The sequence below is a fragment of the Vanellus vanellus genome, assembly GCF_965231255.1.
Source record: "Vanellus vanellus genome assembly, chromosome: 12".
Classification (NCBI taxonomy): Eukaryota; Metazoa; Chordata; class Aves; order Charadriiformes; family Charadriidae; genus Vanellus; species Vanellus vanellus.
Window position 1 is genome coordinate 19,929,275 of NC_138917.1, and position 20,347 is coordinate 19,949,621.

At 41.3% G+C, this 20,347-nt stretch overlaps 1 protein-coding gene across 1 annotated transcript; it reads left to right on the forward strand.

The window, feature by feature from the left end:
- Positions 1-1,020: 1,020 nt before the first annotated feature.
- LOC309676973 (galanin receptor type 1-like) lies at positions 1,021-20,028 on the forward strand (the record flags this gene model as incomplete). Its single annotated transcript, XM_082489639.1, has 3 exons — positions 1,021-1,728; positions 3,375-3,440; positions 19,711-20,028. 3 exons carry the CDS (start codon positions 1,021-1,023, stop codon positions 20,026-20,028), a joined length of 1,092 nt encoding a protein of 363 aa, XP_082345765.1.
- Positions 20,029-20,347: the final 319 nt, after the last annotated feature.

Sequence of the window (20,347 nt, forward strand, 5' to 3'; positions counted from 1 at the left end):
GCCATTAATCATTAATAAAACTTTTTTTTTTTTTTTTTTTAATCCAGATTGCTGTTCCCTGGCAGGGAATATTACAGCTGCTTACAGCTACCAAGACTGAACCTTTCCTTTCCCAGTGCAGGTGCTCTTGACACTACTGGGCTGAATGTGAAACTTCTTTACAGCTGGATCAAAAAGATCTATGAATATTCAGGCACTAAGGAATTTGGGCAGATCTCCAAGAAGTGGCAGGACCCAGCTGCTGAATCTAAGGCTCGCCCAGGTTTTTTTTTTTGCTGAAAACACAACTATCCAGATTGCTTTATGCTCTAATGTGAGCACATTCAAGACTACGAAACAAACAAACAAAAAATCCCGCTCTGTTGATACAAAAAAATATTTTAGCCTTTTTTCTCCTCGTGAAGACAGTTCCAATGCTGCTCCTCACAGAACTGTGCACGCTATTGCTCAACAGCTGCTGCTCGACCCATCCCTTTGGATGACAACTTGCTTTTGCTCTGCTCTTCCCCTCCTCGTGAATGGCAATGTATGGTGACAGAGCTGATCAGGGGTTATTTTCTGAAGGGCTCAGGTCACAGACAGCATTTGTTCTCACTGCAACAGCTCTGAGCGGAGCTGGGAGAGCAGGTACGACAGCCGCAGATCCAGGGACTAGCGTGGGAGGGAAGCAGAAGAGGAGGGGCGTGAGGAAGCTGAGCTGCAGCCGCTTTGCCTCTGCTCCAAGCTCCCAGAGCAGCTTCATCCTCAGCCCTTCTGGCACAGACTTTTCCTCTGCCACAAGAGCTTCTCTGGCAGCAACTGCTCCTCAACCCCCTTTTTTGTCAGTTTGTAGAAGAATCTGCACCAGAGACAGACAGAGCTTGGAAGAATCTTTTGAAGAAAATTGCTCCCCAAAGGAAAGACATAGAGCATTGGAAAACCCAAGCATTCAGCCTCTGGCCCCAACTAACAAACACAGACCAGTCCGATTGCAGTCAGGGCTACAGCGACTGCTCCCTGGCTTCCAAGCAGCCTGGCTCCATGGAGGAGCAGGAAGACAACTTTGTGCGTTCTCTCAGAGCCAACACCAGCAAGTACAGCCTTGAGACTAACCAAACACGGGCCCCAACGTGCTGGTCAGGAGCAACCAGAGGTGGCCCGGAAGTGGTGATTGTACCAGTGCTTTTTGGGTTGATTTTCCTCCTGGGAATGGTGGGAAACACATTGGTGTTGGTTGTTTTGGGGCACCTCCGCCCTGGGGGACGCCCATCACGCAGCGCTACCAACATCTTCATCCTCAACTTGAGCATTGCAGACTTCTCCTTTCTGCTCTTCTGCGTCCCCTTCCAGGCCACCATCTACTCCCTGCCAGAGTGGATCTTCGGTGCCTTCTTTTGCAAGTGGGTTCACTACTTGGCCATGGCAACAATGCTGGTCAGCATCTTTACTCTGGTAGCTATGTCTGTGGACAGATACATTGCTGTGGTCCATGCCAAGCGTTCACCCTGCATTCGCAGCAAGCGCAACGCTGCCCTCGGCGTGGCTGTCATTTGGCTGCTGTCTCTACTCATCGCCATTCCTGTAGCCCAGCACCAGGCCCTCATGAGTGGTCACCAGCAAGCACCCAACAGTTCCTTCTGCTGGGAGCACTGGGCAGATGGTTCAACAGCCAAGCAGATGTACAAGATTACCATCCTGATGGTGGGATACCTTCTGCCCCTGGTGCTCATCACCTGCTGCTATGCCAAGGTGGGTGAGAGGGACGCGAGTAATGTTTAAATGGAGGGAAAGATCACTCACAGACTCTTGGTGGCTTGGATGTGTACACTCAAGATACCTAGCGAACAAATAGTAAATCCAATCCTTTGCATATTCTCTCCTGGTATAGAATACTTCTCTGAAGCAGGGGGAGGGAAGGAAAACTGAGAATGAAATTACACCAGCTCACAAAAAGCATTACAACTACCAAGTTGACACCTAGCCTGACACCCAAATCCCCTAAAGATTCTTGCTGGTTTTCCTATTTTTCAGTTTATTCTCTCTTGATAATAAATGTTTGATTCTGGCAAGAGGGGAAAACACATGGAGGGAGGAACTATGCAGAGAGTGTACAGAAACAGTATTAAAGACATCACCTCGATTTCTTTCTTTGTTTTTTTTTTTTTTTTTTTCTTTTGGACAAAAAGCTCAGACACTGTTTCTTGCAAAGACTGCAAAAAGAGATCTTAGGATCAGAGTTTTATTCAGCAAATCTTTTCCTTTTTTCTCATGGATTGCTAACACTTAAATTTTTGGGTTCCCTTTACTGATCTTTAGCACGCTTAAGACTGAAAGTAAGTCTAAGAGCTGTGCTAGCATGCAGAAAAGTTTTCTGCAAATCTTGAATTAAAACCCTATTGTGCAGGGACTGCCAGGGACTGGACTTCCTAGTCAGTTGCAGGCCTACGCTCTTGGAAAAAAATGTTTTCCTGGAGTTTAAGTTCATGTTTGTTTAATCAAAAATACATAACTTTCAATACTAATCTGTTCTGCTATCAGCAGTGCTAAGGACAGGATGATGCACTTAGATGTAAGCTAAAAATCTCTAAACCTCAGGACTTGCTTGTCACAAGAGGAAAAAGCCTCTAGAGCTCTTAAGTCCTGTCACTGTAGGTCCAGCTGTTTGTACCCTCACTGCCCTAGGTGAGACAGCAGCAACTGGAAGGTGAGCTGCATTTAATAGTTTGGGTTTGTTTTTGGTTTGTTTTTTTTGTTTTGTTTTTTTTTTTTTTTTTTTTATTAATTGCTCTAGAAAATTTAGTCTGGTGGCTCCAAAGGCCAAAGTATAAGCACGGCCAGGTTACTGCTGTGCTGTAATTGGGTTTCAAAAGCTTGACCTAGATGTTGTCAACTGAGAATTTCTCTACAGTGCTCTAATATTCCTTATGACTCTTCCTCTGAAAGAAGAACCCACTCCAACTGCCCCATTTGTTAGTGCTGCGTTCAGGAGTGGCAGGACAGTCATACCAGGGTTCAGCACTGGCAGCCCGCTCCCTGCTTTTGCATATAATCAAGCTAGAGAATAAATGTAAATAATCTGAGGCACAACCTAAAATTCAAAATCCATGGAAAGACTCCTGCGGATATCGGCATAGTGCCAGCTGAGCTCTTAATATATGCAGAACTACATCTTCTGGAAGCATAGCAGTTGTAATGCTTTTTCCAAACCTTGTTTCTTGAAGGAGAAAGAACTGCGGAGAGCTTAGAATTAGAAGTCTCAAAGTGTCAAATTCAGCTTTGGTTGAAGTCATGCTAAAACAATTCTATTAATTTTTGGTGCTTGTATAAGAATTTCAAATACTAATATACACAATTGAATTTCCCATTCAATATATTGTTCCTTTTTTCCCCCCAAGGTTTTATATCATCTCCATACAAAAGTTAAGAACATTTCCAAGAAGTCAGAGAGATCAAAGAAGAAGGTAAATATCTTCGGTTTACTCTGTACGCTGACTATAATATAATAGATATATCGGGTTTTGAAAATAACCAATAGCCTTTTCAAGCTCCATCCAGATACTGAAGTGTCATTCATGTACTAGTCTTTCAGCTTAGGTTCAGAATTCATGTTGATAGTTTGTTATGTCTTTATAGACGCAGTACATAATGATGCCATTATAGAAATGTTATATCGATCTCTATATACAGGCCTGCTGAACTGCATTTTGATTTATTGTGCTATAATAGAACCCCACAAATACTGGCTGCTGATGTAAAAAGATATTAAGATACTCAGACTATAAAAATATCTAGGGGTTTTGAGTACACGTCAGCAAGCTAAAAGGGAAATACATGTAGAATCCTGAAACTGAAGTACTTCAGATTTGCTGCAGTTTGCATTTAAGATCATAGAATGGTTTAGGTTGGAAAGAACCTTGAAGACCATCGAGTTCCAACCCCCCTGCCATAGGCAGGGACACCTCCCACTAGACCAGGTTGCCTAAGGCCACGTCCAGCCTGGCCTTGAACACCTCCAGGGATGGGGCCTCAACAACCTCTCTGGGCAACCTGGGACAGTGACTTACCACCCTCAAAGTGAAAAACTTCTTCCTAATGTTCAATCTGAACCTACCCTCTTCCAGTTTAAAGCCATTCCCCCTTGTCCTATCACTACATGCTCTAGTAAAAAGTCCTTCCCCAGCTCTTCTGTAAGGCCCCCTTTAGGTACTGGAAGGCCGCAATGAGATCTCCCCAGAGCCTTCTCTTCTCCAGGCTGAACAGCCCCAACTCTTTCAGCCTCTCCTTGTAGGAGAGGTGCTCCAGCCCTTGGATCATTCTCGTGGCTCTCCTCTGGACACGCTCCAGCAGGTCCATGTCCTCCTTATGTTGGGGACTCCAGAGCTGGATGCAGTACTCCAGGTGGGGTCTCACGAGAGTGGGGTAGAGGGGCAGAATCACTTCCTTTGACCTGCTGGCCACACTTCTTTTGATGCAGCCCAGGATACGGTTGGCCTTCTGGGCTGCAATTGCACATTGCTGGCTCATATTGAGCTTCTCGTCAATCAGCACACCCAGGTCCTTCTCCTCAGGGCTGCTCTCCAGTCATTCCCCGTCAAGCTTGTATTTGTGCTTGGGATTGCCCCAACCCAGATGTAAGACCTTGCACTTGGCCTTGTTGAACTGCATGAGGTTGGCTTGGGCCCACCTCTCCATCCGGGCCAGGTCCCTCTGGATGGCATCCCTCCCCTCCAGTGTCTCTACCTCACCAAACAGCTTGGTATCATCGGCAAACTTGCTGAGGGTGCACTTGACCCCACTGTCCATGTCACTGACAAAGATGTTGAACAGTACAGATCCCAGTACTGACCCCTGAGGAACGCCACTCGTCACTGGTCTCCACTTGGACATGGAGCTGTTGACTGCAACTCTTTGAGTGCGATCGTCCAGCCAGTTCTTTATCCACCGAGCGGTTCATTTGTCGAATCCATGTCTCTTCAGTTTAGAGACCAGGATATAGTGTGGGACAGTGTCAAACGCTTTGCACAAATCCAAGTAGATGACATCAGTTGGTCTTCCCTTGTCCACTGCCCCTGTAACCCCTTCGTAGACGGCCACCAAAATTGTCAGGCATGACTTGCCCTTGGTGAAACCATGCTGGCTGTCACCAATCACCTCCTTGTTTTCTACGTGCCTCAGCAGAGTTTCCAGGAGGATCTGCTCCATGATCTTGCCAGGCACAGAGGTGAGACTGACTGGCCTGTAGTTCCCTGGGTCTTCCTTGTTTCCCTTTTTGAAAATAGGGATTATGTTTCCCTTTTTCCAGTCAGCAGGAACCTCACCAGACCACCACGACTTCTCAAATATGATGGCTAGTGGCTTAGTGACCTCATCTGCTAGCTCCCTCGGGACTCGTGGATGTATCTCATCAGGTCCCATGGACTTGTGCACCTTCAGATTCCTCAGGTGGTCTCGTACTTGATCTTCATCTACAGTGGGCGGTTCTCCATTTTCCCAATCTTCATCTTTGCATTCTGCGTCAAGGGTAGTGTGGCTGCATCTTTTGTCCTTGCCAGTGAAGACTGAGGCAAAAAAGTCATTGAGTACCTCAGCTCTGTCTCTGTCCCAGGTAACCAGTTCTTGAGTTTCCTTCCAGAGAGGGCCCACAGTTTCCCTAGTCTTTCTTTTCTCACTGACATACTTAAAGAAGGATTTTTTGTTTGTCTTAATGTCCCTGGCCAGATTTAGTTCTATCTGGGCTTTAGCTTGTCTAACCCGATCCCTGGCTGCTCAAACTATTCCTCTGTATACCTCCCAGGTCTTTCTTAAGGTTTGCATCTAAGTAGGTGGTGGATTCAGATCCCAATTTGATCCCTTTGCAAGCCAAAGAACAGGGTTATCGTTGGCTCAAAATGTATGAAATAAGCAGAATTGCAAGTATTTACTGAGAAAAACGTTAAGGATAGAATTTCTTTTCTTCTGTCTAAGAATCTTAGAGTGAATAAGCCATAACTAATAGAAGTTTTCAGGTAGCAAAACTCACCAACGTCAGTGATGCAACATCAGATTTGCCTGATGTGAAAGGGGAAAATGCTATTTCAGGCAGAAATAATTGTTGGCTCTGAAGCGATAAGCAAAACTGTAGATTATCTGGCTAGTCAAAGGCAGCAAGTAATGGAGTACTATCATTAGCTGCTGATAGGACAGTCAGGTCACAGTCTGTACCAGCAGCACAGCAACTGTACAACCCAAATGAGCAGTGTGTGCACCTCCGAGCAGATGTAACAGCCAGTGGAGACAACTAGGGAATGCTTTGATTTGCTCTCAGCCAATGCACTGGCCAGTTTCATCTGTTACCTGCCACATTACAGCAGCCCTACAAGATGTTGCCATGTTACTGTCTATGACAAAAATGAGGGCCGTATCAACAAACATGGCCATTTGATTGAAAATGCTGCAAGACACAGAAATGAGAGCTTTTACATGACTCCAGCAAAAAAAAGACAGACACTAGTACCACAGCTGCAGCAAGCTACAGATATTTTGAAACACAGAATCACTTCTGGGCATGACAAGTTGCATCCAGTGATTTGTTCACTAGCATTACAGGATTCCCTGTAATGTAAATCTAGATCACTCACAAGTTGAGGAATTCAAGATACTAGATTTTCAGCATGCTGCAGCTATACCTCATAATAACCTGAACTGGTACCTCTACTTATTTCTCTTTTGCCAAAGAGACTTCCTGTAATGGAAACAAAAAGGTATATCCTTAAACATGACACAGCCATCTGTTCCATCTCAGAAAGAAACAATCTTAGCAAGTTAATGTTTTGTATGCAGCTAAGGTATCACAGAAAAATGTACAGTTCTCATCAACATAGATGTTTTCATTATTAACCTATTCAGGAAAAAGCAGAGGTACTTTAGGAGGTTAGCTGTGCAATTTAGCAGGTATAGTAGCATTTGAAACAAAACTCAAGGGTTTTTAATACAAAAATAATATTATCTTTCAGGTGTATCCTCTGCAATATTGTGCTACCATTTTAATGGTCTAGTCTGTGCTGCTTCTAGTTGGTTTAGAGCTCTTAGAGATTTTCCCAGTCCTTTACGCCTCTGAATGATAATCAAATTTAATTATAGATTATAATTGGTTTCTACTCCTTCATTACATTCACTAACATACACTCAGTTTTGTTGGTAATACACTTATGCTTATCAATTCCTAATTGGTCTTGCACCTACACAGCCTGTAAGGATAGAACTCCACTGGTATTTGCAATATTATCTCACAATACAAGGCAACGATAGAAGTTATAATACACCACACAGTATTTACTTGATGAGAGTTACCTTCCCATTTCCCTTAGAGTGTTTTTGATCATCTTTTCTGTGTTCAGTTGCTGAATTCACAAAGTAAGCATAAAGCCTCACAAATAGCACTATTTTTTTATCTGCTTGTTCCTGAACTTCATCGAGATTAATGTTATTAGTCCAGCTCATCTAATTTCAAGTAGGTTCTGATAAACATTCTTCTAATCACCTTTTCTAAGGCAACAAATTATGCAAGAATTAGCTGCTATGTATTGCCTGCTACAGGAACACCAGCAGACCTAGATGAATCTGACTATGTTGAAGAACACCACGTCTTATTTTGCCTAGTGACTTTCTGTTGAACACTGATGCTGCCACAGATATACTGTGAATTAAAATTTGAGAACCAAGACTATACTTTCTGGGCAGATAGTACAAACTAGAAGCAGAAAGCAGAATCTTGTGTGCTTAACAAGTACCATGACAAAAGGCAACCCAGATCTGTTGAGGATTTTGTTTATGTAAAATACAGCAAATAAAGTGCTAAGAAGCACCGTTGTTTTACACAGAATACTTTCATGACTTCACAAGTTTGAAAAGTTGTTTTAGGTCTCAAAAATCACCAACAAATCCCTAAACAGTTCTGTTGGTTTAAATTCCCCTCCTGTCTTTCCTTACCTATATATAGACTCATAGAAGAATCATAGAATCATTTAGGTTGGAAAAGATCCTTAAGGTCATATGAAAGGCACACTATTCGTTTCTTTTCTATATTTGTAAAGAATGCTACCAACAGTCAAAAATTACTACTGTCATTTTCCCATAAAGCAGTAAGTTACAGAATCTCATTTATGACACTAATTTTTTTCAAATGTATCCCTTTGTATTGTTTTCAGATTTGACCTGTAGAGTTAGATGAAAAAACAGCTCTACTGTTTCTTCAGCTTTGGGTTTCATGATTAGATATGGCTGAGAGGATCAATCTTAAAAAAATACCTTTGACTTTGTCCGTTCAAACAAGTTAATGGTACATCACTTCTTCCTCCCTCCCCTTAAGCATTCCCCTGGCCATAGTTCTGGAATGCCCAGTAGCAATGCTTGTTCCACTTGGCATGGTTAGGCCTAATTAAATAGATGGTCCTTTCAGATGAAAGAAAAAAAAAAAAAAAAAAAAAATCAAATGCATTCCTGTATACACACACATATCGTCCACAATTTGTCTCCTTCCAGCACTTTCTGTGTAGTAATTGCTCATCTAGCCTTTCTGCAGGCCAAACAGTATCTTTAGTGTACCTATTTTAAGCATGTTTTTTGTTTCAACCACTTCTCTTAGCATTTTATAAGGAGTCTTTCTTGGGTAGGTTGCAGACACACTTAATTCCTGCATGTGCTTTCAAAGTATACTTGAAACACATTGAGTGTCAATAATTTCAAGCAGATCTTCTTAAGAACACTTCACATTAGAGTCTAATAGGAAATTCGTATGTATGTGTCAGTTCTGTTAAATTAGCTTCCTTCATATGTACTTAATTCGTCTATTAGTGACAAGTAGTTTCATTTGGTTTTAATTCATAAACTTCATCAGAGATTAAGTGAACAACTTTTGCTTATTTTGCTCAAAGATGTTTGACAAATGAATCTTGCTCCATGTTTGAAAGGTTAGTTTAGCATATACAGAACATCTAGCTTGTTCTGAAATACATGTGTGACTTCAGTAGCTAAACCCTAATTGCCTCGATCTATCAAAAGAAAGTGTAACATAACAGCAAAGTCTTACAACATGAGGTGATAGAATTACTTGACTCACATCTGTTAATTCACAGTGTGTATCTTGACCACGCTTATAGGGAAAACAAAGTGTCAGACTGCTACAAGAGAGTACAGTCTGCAACTATGACCACTCAGCTCCTACTTCGTTCCTACAACTTCAAGAAAGCAGGACCCTTGAGCTATTATCCTCCTCTCATCCCCAGGAGAAGGGGTTTTGGGTTTGCTCCGTTTGTTTGGGTTTTTCTCCCCCCCTTTTTATTTTTTTGTGTGTGTGTGTGTGTGTGTTTGGTTTGTGGGTTTGAGGGTTTTTTGTTTTTTTGTTTTTTGAAAACAGATAAGTAGTAAATTTTGCAAACAGCTATTTGTTCAGATCTCACTACATTCATCTGGGCTACCTACATGAGTAAAGGTGTCAAAAGAATCAAACTGCAGTCTCGGAGTCCTTGTTGAACGAGATTTTCCAGTGAAATGATTGCCTGCATTACCACTGCAAACAGTTTGTTTTGCCATTCAGAATTCCAGAAACTATAATATCTCTTCTGCTTCGCGCTACACAGACTCCTCAAGATAGAACACTTTCAAGACAAAACATTGTTAAGAAACAAAGAAAATGCCATAGAGCTTAGGGACAGGATTTTTCATAAACAGCATTCCACATGCTTGCTGAAAACACAATGCTATTATTCTCCATTATAGGCTGCTTCTAAAAAAACTCCAGTAATATCAGGTAAGGTTTTTAAAATGTCATGACTTATTTCTGAATCTATAGCTTTCATTGACCTTGTTGGAGTCTTAGTATAATTCCATTCCCTCCATCCCTAAATCCTGTAAACACTGATAACAGGCAGAAGAGACATCATCCTAATTCACATAGTTTGAGCCACAGAACACAGAAATGCATGCAGTAAGGAAGTATTACAGGGACAAACCCAGATTCAAGACACCTGAAAGGTCATAGAGGAGCTGGTATTTTATCTGTTTTTACTACATCCTGTGAATCTCAAAATAACATGCGAGTTTGGATAGTGCCAACATTTACAGAACGAGAGAGACTGCTAGATGCAGACCTAGGGCAATTTCTAAAAAGATGATGATAGCATGGCCAAATGAACAGTTCCAGTGTTGTGCAAGTATATGCCTGACTTTCCTTGTTGCATTGTTGTAGCAAAGAAAGCAAAATAATACTGGATTTCACTGAATCTCAGCATGTGAAGTATGTTACTGTAGCCCAGATAGTTGGTAATGTAGCTCAACCTCTCTCTTTAAAGATCCTGTTGTAACAGTAACATGTATCAATGCCTTAAAAAAAAAAAAAAACAAGTTTATTTTTTTTTAAATAAATCAAACTTGCAGAAACAAAGCTTACTGAACTACAGTACTAGAAATTTGTTATTTTAAGAACTTTCTTGTTTTTTCTACCACTTCTTTCTGCCTTTTTCTGACACAGCATGGTAGTTTGCTTGCCCCTACAGCACGGTCCTCAGCCTTCTGTACAGGCTTACCTAGTGTGTGCTGAGGAGCACCAGCTGCCCAGGGACAGAGCCAAGCTGCACACACAGACAAACATGCTTACATCTGAGTATTGAAACAAAAACCCAGTTAACAGTCAAAACAATTGCACTTTTTTAGGTGTCTGCACAATTAAGAGGAGCTCTGACACATCTGAAACAGTGACACTGCCCCCCAATTTCCCCTCAAGGGAGCCTTGTCAAAAAGTTCCCAGTGCACACTGGTACAATGAAGCATCTTCACTAAATAAGTCTTAAATGCCAGGATTTACTTCAGCAGGATCTGAAGACTCTGCTGTTGTCTCCCAGACAACGTTACCATAAGATATACCTGGGGTTCCAGGGTGGATTTCATTCTGCACATGATGTTTGCAAAGTCACCTTTCCCTTTTCTTCCATTATTTGTGATCTTTCTGCTATTATTGTCCCATTTGCCACAATATTTTACTGAAATTTTTTGTTATTTGAAGATGTGTAGGGGCTAGAAGGACAGATATGGAAGCCCTGTTTTCTAAGGCCAACCTGTGGGCAACATTTAGATACATGATTGTAAAGTTAATTACAAACACATTTTGTTTGAATGGCCTGGTTTATGAATAACCCAGAGAGATCTGACAGCTGCCCCCTCCAAGTCAGTGTTCAAACACTCACTGAAAATGACAAGTTTGTCTTTAACAGAATCCTACAGATGACATACAATCTTCCAGGCTCATACGTCACACACACACAGAGAAAAAGAAAAAAAGGGTTTTATGCTTGGGTTGTGATTTATAAGCTTTTAAGTTACAGCATGATTATGTTCAAACTAGAGCAACTTTTTCAATTTATGCATACTTCAAACTTTGCAAAAATTTCCTTTGCACAAAGTTTATTGCATCCTGACTTCATATTCCATTATTAAGAGTTTGGCCTTTATTTCAGATTCCTACTTTGCAAATTTTTATATATGCTTGACAATTACACGTTAGTGTTGGCCATGTTCAATTTAATATGCTTTTCCATTTATATGTAATATTTGTGCATTAGATCAAGGAAGAAGTTTAGGACTTTTTGCAAGCTTAGGCTGAAATTCTGCATGATGAACTAAGACAGTGCTTGCAGAAGAGACACACAACTGTCTGCTTCCCCATTTAATGCCATACTAGCTGCATGAGTTTGCCAGCCTTAAAACTGAGATGGTGTGATGCTGCAGGATTCCCCTTTGCAGTTTTGGATAATCATTTCTTGAGGCCAGCCAGCAAAACCACGTGCTAAGAAGTCCTGTGCACCTCTCTATCACAAATAAAGTATATTTCAGTTCTGTCATTTCCTTCCCGAACCACGCAGACTACAGCAAGTCTATAATTTGACTCCAAGGAAAGTTAACAATTCCCTGTCTGACAGTGTTGAAAAGTGTTTCATAAAAGGCCCAGCCCTAGGAACTCTGAATGTATATTTGCAGTAAATAAGATGATTTAACAATGGAAATTAATGCAAACCAAGGCCTATTCTGATCATGAAATGACCCTGTGGTGTTTTACTGGCCTCTGGAGCACACCAGGGTTCCTCAATGTTTACTCAGTTTCGTCCTGTACATGGTTAAAGAGCAATAACAAGACTTGCAAACTGAACAATTGGAAATGCTTTTTCAAGTTTAAGCATGTTTCTGGGAATATTAATTTCCCAGCTATTTTGCAGGCTCCCTTGAAAGGAGAGTAGAAGTTGTAGAAACTTGAGGGCAAAAGCTCCAATTAACAAACCAATTGAACCATTTAAAGCTAACAGATTTGTACTACACTTTTCTATTGTTTAGCTACAATAGAAAGGTGAACCACACTTACCTGGTGGGAGAGCAGTATCCCTTTTTGTTCTCTACTCCTTTCCTAGTAATTCCAAAAATTTATTTTGCCTTGCTTTATTACTTTTAAAAAAAAAAAAAAAAAAAAAAAAAGAATCCCTCTTCTAGCCACTACTTGAGAACCAAGCTGTTCACAAAACTATCATAAGGCCAAGATCTTGCTCCAAAATTGTAATGGTCAGTTCAAACTACATCTCTCTCTATGAAGCTGAATTTTTTCTTCCTCAGCTCATATATCCACCACCTTACATTTACCTACACGCAAATTAGCTGTTCATTGCTCCCAGAGCTCAGCAGATGCAAATACAAATAGAGTTGACGTGGAACACTCCGTGGAGCACTGCATTTTGAAGGTCATAGAACAGCTTGAAGGCAAAATATACAGAATTTCTTCAAGGTAGACAGGTATTCCTGAACATCTTGGCCAAGAGAAACGGACAAAAGTTCCACTGTAACTGCTTTCCTATATGCTGAACTATTTCTTTGTCTTCTGTTCACACAAATGAAAGGTATTCATATAGACTTAATGAATGCAATGTCCAAGGCCTTGGCACTTGAACAACACCAAGTACAGCAAAGGAGCATGGGAGATCCTGGCATCCATCCAGCAAAAAAAAAAAAAAAAATTAATCAGAATTGAAATCCTGCAAGTTGTCTTGCTAACAAGAGCCTAGTGCAGTGGGAATTGAAAGCATCATTACCAATTAGTGGATAATAGGAATATCATAATGCTCATTGGCATTTGTGAATACAAAGTGAGTAAGTATCAAGGGCATCAACAGAAGAGATTAGTGACATAATCACAGAATGAGAGATGTGCAGATGAGCAGTTAGAACACTGCAAGCAAGTTGCTAGGAAATGAAGAGTCCACCAGTGTGCATCGCAAGTTGCCAAAATGAACTGACAACAGCTGAAAATCTATTTGTATATCCCTTCTCTTCTTCATGACAGCCAACTGCCACCTCTGATTGCAAGAAAGAAATATACAGAACAATGAAAAAGAACACTTTCAGTGTGGTTTTCAGACCACTGAAGAGTAGTATTAAACTCAAGTGTAATAAATAAGACCAAAGAGCAGTAAGAAGTGCTTCGAAAGTAATTAACAGATGCGTTTGCACTGGAGCAGAGGAAGCTGCTACCCAACATTTAAGTTAGTTAAGGATAGGTATGGCCTTTTTTTGAATCAGCTGTCTGAAAACATTGTGTGTTTATCACAAAGCTATGTTTATCACTAAGCATGTTTCTGGAGATCATATTGTGCTTTGGCACCTTTCTGTTAGAACTCTAGGGCAGAAAGCAAAAGGACATTTGCAAATGCATCAGGAGGACTCGAATTTGTGAACAAAGGAGAGAACCTGGCACCAGGAGAGAACAAACTGACAGTTTTCACTTTGCACAATGGCTTAAAAAGGGACTCGGAGCAAAGGGATGCTGTTGACTGATTTCTGTCTTCAGAAAACAGAGGATCTCAGAGTCTAAAGCCACAAAAATTGTTTTCCTCAGAAGCTGGTAAGTACCTCCAGCAATACACTAGTAGATTGTGCTAAGCCACATGGCCTTCCAGGGCACCGCCAAAGCGTACCTGCAGTATCTAAAAGCAAAAGCTTAGAGCTTCATGGGTCACTACTTTTCTGCCAGGCCTTCACTACAGTAATAGTACAATATATAACCAAGTCTGAAATTCCACAGCTTACCCAAATCAAGTCTGGGGCAATCAAAACATGCACCAACTGTCTCTCAAACTAGGGAAAAGGAGATGCAAGTTAGACATGAGGAAAACAGGAGAAAAAAAATTATCAGTAAATCCCATAAGTTAGGAGAAAAGTCCTGGCCCACACACAAAGGCTGAGGAAGTATAGTATGGTGTGAAAAAGCAGCACTACCTAGAATAAGTCTGTCTTTGGGGTCACAGTAGAACACCACTTGTTACAGACCTCCAACTAGACTCTGTGCCACTAATCGCAACACTCTGAGCTCTACCTGTCAGCTAGTTTTCAATCTCCCCCAAAAAGGGTTTTTAAACACATTTCTCATTGCTTTTTGAAGGACAGGGGAAGGCTAAAAGCAAGAAATAGCTTGTCAAGGGCTAAAAAAAAAAAACCCACAAAACCAAATCAAAGGGAAAACAGACAAAGAAAAGCAGGAAGACATAAATGAGAGTAAAATCACCTATAAAGATAACAAAAGAATAAACAAGTAAATTCTAGACAATCTGCATAGCAGGAACAATAAAAGGTGGAAATATGAGAGAAGTTTATTTATTTGACAAACAAAAATATTTACGACTCTCCTAGCCTCGATTTCCCACCATGCTGTTGATTAACTAGAGTGCTTAAGCACTCTTTGTCTTTTGCAGAGCTGCTTGAAAGACTTCTGGGAGTATTAAGAGAGAGTTAGATAATCCAATAGTGGCCATTGTGCATGTCTGTTATGGTCCCATGGAACCTTCAGAGATGAACCAGAAGGCTAGCATTAAGTGGGCACAGCTAGACCAACAGTAATCCATTAATTGTGCAAGTTATCACAGTCCACTAAACAAACTCAACAGTACACAAGCTATTTGGATCACTACTGTGCAGCTGATGCCAGTCTATATTAACATTAGTTTTAGCTACAACAAAGTTATCGCATTAAAAACCCAACATAATGTTTTGTTTCAGTTTCCTCTATCTTAACTAGATATTCCCTAACTTGAAAAAACAGGCACAAGTTCCATTTCCAAAACATGTTTCTCGAGTCATGAATTATGTATATTATTTCTCTAGTATTGTCTGTGTTCTTCATCTGCAAAATCCCAAATAGCTGGACCTCAGAAACAGCTCTGTGCTAATACATAGCAACTGCAAACCCATTTTTAATACCCAGCCCTATGTTAAATGCGTGGTTTGTTATTTCACAATACAAGGAAAAAAGAATCTAGGTACATATCCCTTATTCAAGAGTATTTCAATGCTTGTAGCCCCCTAATTTAAGTAGAAGGATGCTATGAAAGGTTGCCTCGGTAACAAGCCTAAGCTACTTAACACTGATAGAGGGTAAAAAAAGTAGGACCATTATTGCTGGTGAAAGCTAAGGATGGGACCTGTTTATTAATAATTTCTTCAGTATCCATCATACCACAGTAAGCAATCTGGACCCCACAAGACCACTATGTCTGTGTTTTTCAGTTCCATCAACTTCTAATCATACCAGTATATTATTTTTAAGGAGAGCACCTGGTTCCCAGTGTGGCCAGTTTGAGGACATTTGAGAGCTGAGGTTGTTCACTCACCTGGGAACATACTTTGCCACCTCATATGTCAGACAGTGCTTTAATAGGCAAAACAAGGAAGCACCTAAAGTATGCCAGGTACAGGATTAACCTACAGTACAAACTTACTTGAGAGACCTATTTGACAGAAGTCCCCTTTTTTTTTTTTTTTAACTTGTAGGCAAACGTTTTCTCTTATTTGCACAGGAATCTTGATCTGATGCAGTAACATCTTCCTAGAGAGGTTAGCTACATTAACAGTCCAGTTAAATCTGTTAAGACAAGTGAAGGTGGTACTTTTGGCTCACATCCAAACACATTTTTCCACTTCCATAATCATATGTTTTAATTGCAGGAGATGATTGCTGCAGGCCCTCTGTAAACAGATGCTGCCTGTCCAACATAGACAAACCCCCTCTTTATCACATGGTTGACTTTTCTGCAGGGTTAAACAAGTAGAAGAAAAGGCAGTTGCCACATAAAGCACCTTTTAGCCTTCCCCCACATTACTACTGTCCTAGCAAACAGAATATACTTTAAACATTTGAGTGTGACTCACTCAGGCATAAGATCAGATTAAATATATGTTATAAACAATAATTAGAATTCTAGTGTGCCCTTATTTTCTGCAGGTTTTAATACTGTTACTTAGGAAGGTCAGCATAATGTGAATGTCCTGATCCAACTCCAATTGTTTAGATAAAGTAAGCCCTAGCCAGATATGTAATAAAGAACTATATCTGAACACATAAGCATAGCACCTTCTTAGAGATGCAAGTGCCTTTTGAAGTATTTTGACATTTAAAAAAACCCACACAACCAAAAAACCCACAAAACAATTTTAAATTGTTTTTTAAAGTTTTAAATAATCTTAGGGCACATCAAGAGCATTATAGTGCAGTTAAAGTGAAACAGAAGAACCTGGAAAACAAATAGATTTCCTCCAGTTTCACCCCATGTCTCCAACCCCTTTGAACAAGTCAGGTTACAAAGGTAAGACATTTGTAAATATTTTAGCACTGTTTCCCACTGTTATCATGTATGGGACTGCAATCAGTTGTTACAATCCCAGATGTTATGCACCCAGATCTAATCACCATATATTCTCTCTGCTATGAAGTAACGGCATTCCACTCTTCCCTGGAGCATGCTGTCATTTCTCCATGCTGCCATCATCTACAGAACGTAATCTTGGTAGTTAGTCTGCAATATACTGTTAGCCAGTATATATTAATGAACACAATACCTAACTCATTGACACAGGAGGACAGAAAAAGCCATCACTAAAGTAGACTCTAGACGAGTGAAACTTTATCAAGCACCTGGAGAGCCACTGACTGCAAATGCTCTGAGAAGTATCGCAGTTGCACCACTACTGTCTTTCAGGGCACCAGAGAATCCATCTAAGACACAATTCCTAAGGAAACCTTGCTCCATTAGTTCTGGTACTCATAATTTCCTTGTTCTACTCAGACTACATTTCCAACAGGCCAGTGTATGCCATAGAGGGGCAGACCTACTAAAACATGCTGCCATTTTCATCGCACCCAAAACACACAGCGACAGAGAACACCAAGAGAGGAGCAAACAACCCATTAAATCCCCTCCCAGTTTAACAGGAATCCAAAAAATCTCCTTCCTGGGACCAGCTCTACCCAGCCACCTGAGCCACCACTGAAATACTACCTAGGAGACATGCTTAATTTAGCAAGTTAAGCCAACTGTGCAGTGCTGCAAAAAAGTCAGAGAACATACAGAGGTTTTGCAGCATCTATTGCATTTGCAGTATTTTGGCAGGGGTGAGAAAAAGTTTTCCCTTCTCCTGAAAGATCATTCCAGCTTAAATGTTTTGGTGTTAGATATATGTAAGCCCAAGTCTTTGTAAATTCTAGTTATACATTTTAGCATAAGAGGTACAGTGACAAAATGCTATAAAGTGCTTTAAAACGAGATACAAAATCCTTCAGGTCTTCTCTAGCAGACAAAACAACTGTTAGATGTAGCCATTATAACCGCTAATTAAATTAGTTTTTGTTCACTAGAAAATTATCCCTCTTCTAGGAAAGTAATTACACAGTATTAACTTGAAATCATGCACAGGAATTATTGACAGAAGCGTTGAACTAGACTAGTAGGTCTGTAAAGGCTAAAGGATGTAAACCTTAAGCTGAAATGAAGCCTCAGTTTTCATTTTTCTCCGTTGCTTTTCTGCTACATGTACAACAATTCTCCGTAGGAGAAGGATATCTGCATATTTGCACATTATTATATTTACTAAAATGACAAAATACAAGCGAGAAATGCTAAACACTAAAGTTGAAAAGCATACATTTTGCTGAGAATCAGGTGGGGGGAGATGAGGAAGTCACCAGCTGTGCATCTTTTACAGTACCCCAAAAAGGGGTGATTAAATATGTAAAAAAAATGCTCACCTTCCATTACCATTAGTATTTCTGAAAACTCCTGAATTCAGGTGGAATTAGTCCTGCAAAAACATTAGGAAAGGCTCTCAGGGGCCCCAAGTCAGTAACCTCTGAGCCTTTCTAGGTATTCCCCGAGTGTGCTAGAAGTAAGAGAAAAGCAACACCCTCAGCCTTGTTAAACTTGAAAAGAAGGTCCTGCTCCCACAGGCCTCAGGGTCTTACAAAAAGGAAGTTGAAGTGGCTTATAGTTTAATTTTATTTACTGTAGCTTACTTTAATAACTTTAATAAAAGTCATTTTTCATCCTCTTCAAAGGCTTCCAGGAAAATAAATTAGTAGATTAATAACTTTTGAAAGGGTGTTTTTGTTGTGACACACACCTACCAGGTTGAGGAGTTTTTGTTCAAGAGGGGAAACACCTTTCCAATAAAGACAGAGCTTTTTTGGTATGCATCCTGCATGTCCCCTAAACATTAACTTCACAGCAATATTTATAAGGCAAGGGACTTTGCTGACATCAGTGAGGATCTCCACTTCAGGGTCGGCAGACAGCCTGAACTCACAGCCCCAAAACGCAGGCACCCCAGTCTTTATCTTCAGTCCTCTCCCTGCCCAGGTTCCTCTCAGCCAGAGTCCCTCTCCTCAAGCTACTATTTCCCCTCAACAAAAGGAACAAACCCCAGAGAAACAGCCTACTAAATTTCACACCAAAATAGCTCAAGCAGATCATACCACCTACCTTTGTCCAAGGCTGACTCTCCCTGCACCCTCCCCACACTGGCAACACCCAGCCATCCCCTCACACTGCTCCGCCATCTTCCTCAGCCCTCCCAAGACACCACCTCAGCCCTCATTCCCCTTCCCCAGCCGCAGCTGTGGGGCTGCCACAGCTGCAGTCAGCAGCTCTCCTCACATTAACCTTCATTTTGGATGGTGACTTCGAAGAACACTGTTTTCAGGAAAACTTTACCTCAGCTCAAGCTTTGGGGCTTACAAATGGCAGCTGGTGGTGGTGGCTGGCCAGCCTAAGTGCGCTGCAGGGACACACCTCTAACCCAGCCAGCACACAGGCAGTGAGCCTCCCTCAGGTAATCGTCTAGCTAGGAGTATTTCTGACCAAAGAGCACTGCATATTTAAAAAAAATCATCCTCTGTGCATTGTTTTTCTTGGTTTCTCCCCTATGAGGGAAGCTACTTGAAAAATCTTTCTCCTCAGAAACACGCAGGGTCAGTCTTTGTTGCTCCTGTCAGTGGCCTGTTTCCTTGCAACCAGGCTATTTTCCTTCACAGTTATTTTCAATAGCCTTAATGTTCCTCAGACTCCAAAGGTTAGGCAATATTATTTCCACTCTTCCCTGTAACATAGTTAGCGTTACTGTTGCAGCCTCTGTATTGTTTGAGGTTTTATGAGCACTATCTCCATTACTTATAGAGTTATTTGCTTGACCCAAAACCAGGCAATCCTTGTCTTCCAGGGAGGAGGGCTGGTTTTTAGCATCCTTTTTCATATTGCCATAATTTGCTCACCTGGCATTTGTCAGTATTGCCTGTGTTATGCTGCCTTCACTTCTGACAGAGGAAGGCAAACTCATTCGTACCACAGACTCACTTGATCACTGCTGCCATTTAATACGTGGTCTTGCCTTTTCCAGACAGCGCAGACGGTGCTTCTCGTGGTGGCCGTGTTCCTGCTCTCCTGGCTGCCACACCACATCATCACAATGTGGGCAGAGTTCGGGCAGTTTCCCCTGAACAACATCTCCTTCACCTTCCGCATCATCTCTCACTGCTTAGCCTACGGGAATTCTTGCATCAACCCCATCATTTATGCTTTCCTCTCGGAAAACTTCCGCAAGGCCTGCCGCCAAGTCTTCAACTGCAAGTTCTTCCTGCGGCCAGTTCCCACGGAGAAATTGGTCCGAATACGCATGGAGAACTTCTCTACCACGCACTCGACCACCAACATGTAAATTTGGCTCGTAAATACATTTCAGGAGGAAGAGGAGGGAAAAGGGTGCTGTCTGGGGAGAGCAGGTATACAAGAGAATTTCAGGGAGCAGTGCAGCCTGCAGAAATGTGGACTTTGTCAGGTTACCAGAGTGGTAGGAGGCATTTGTCCATTTGGCTGTTAAGACACTTGACACAGCTTGTCCTAGGATACCTTGCTAGGCACTGGGCTATGTGCAACAGAAGTATCCCAATGTCCTTGTAGTGCCCGTAAGATAGAACTCATATGCAGTTGTAGTTATGCCCATAAAATCTAAAATAAGAGCTACACAGAAAGTAGAA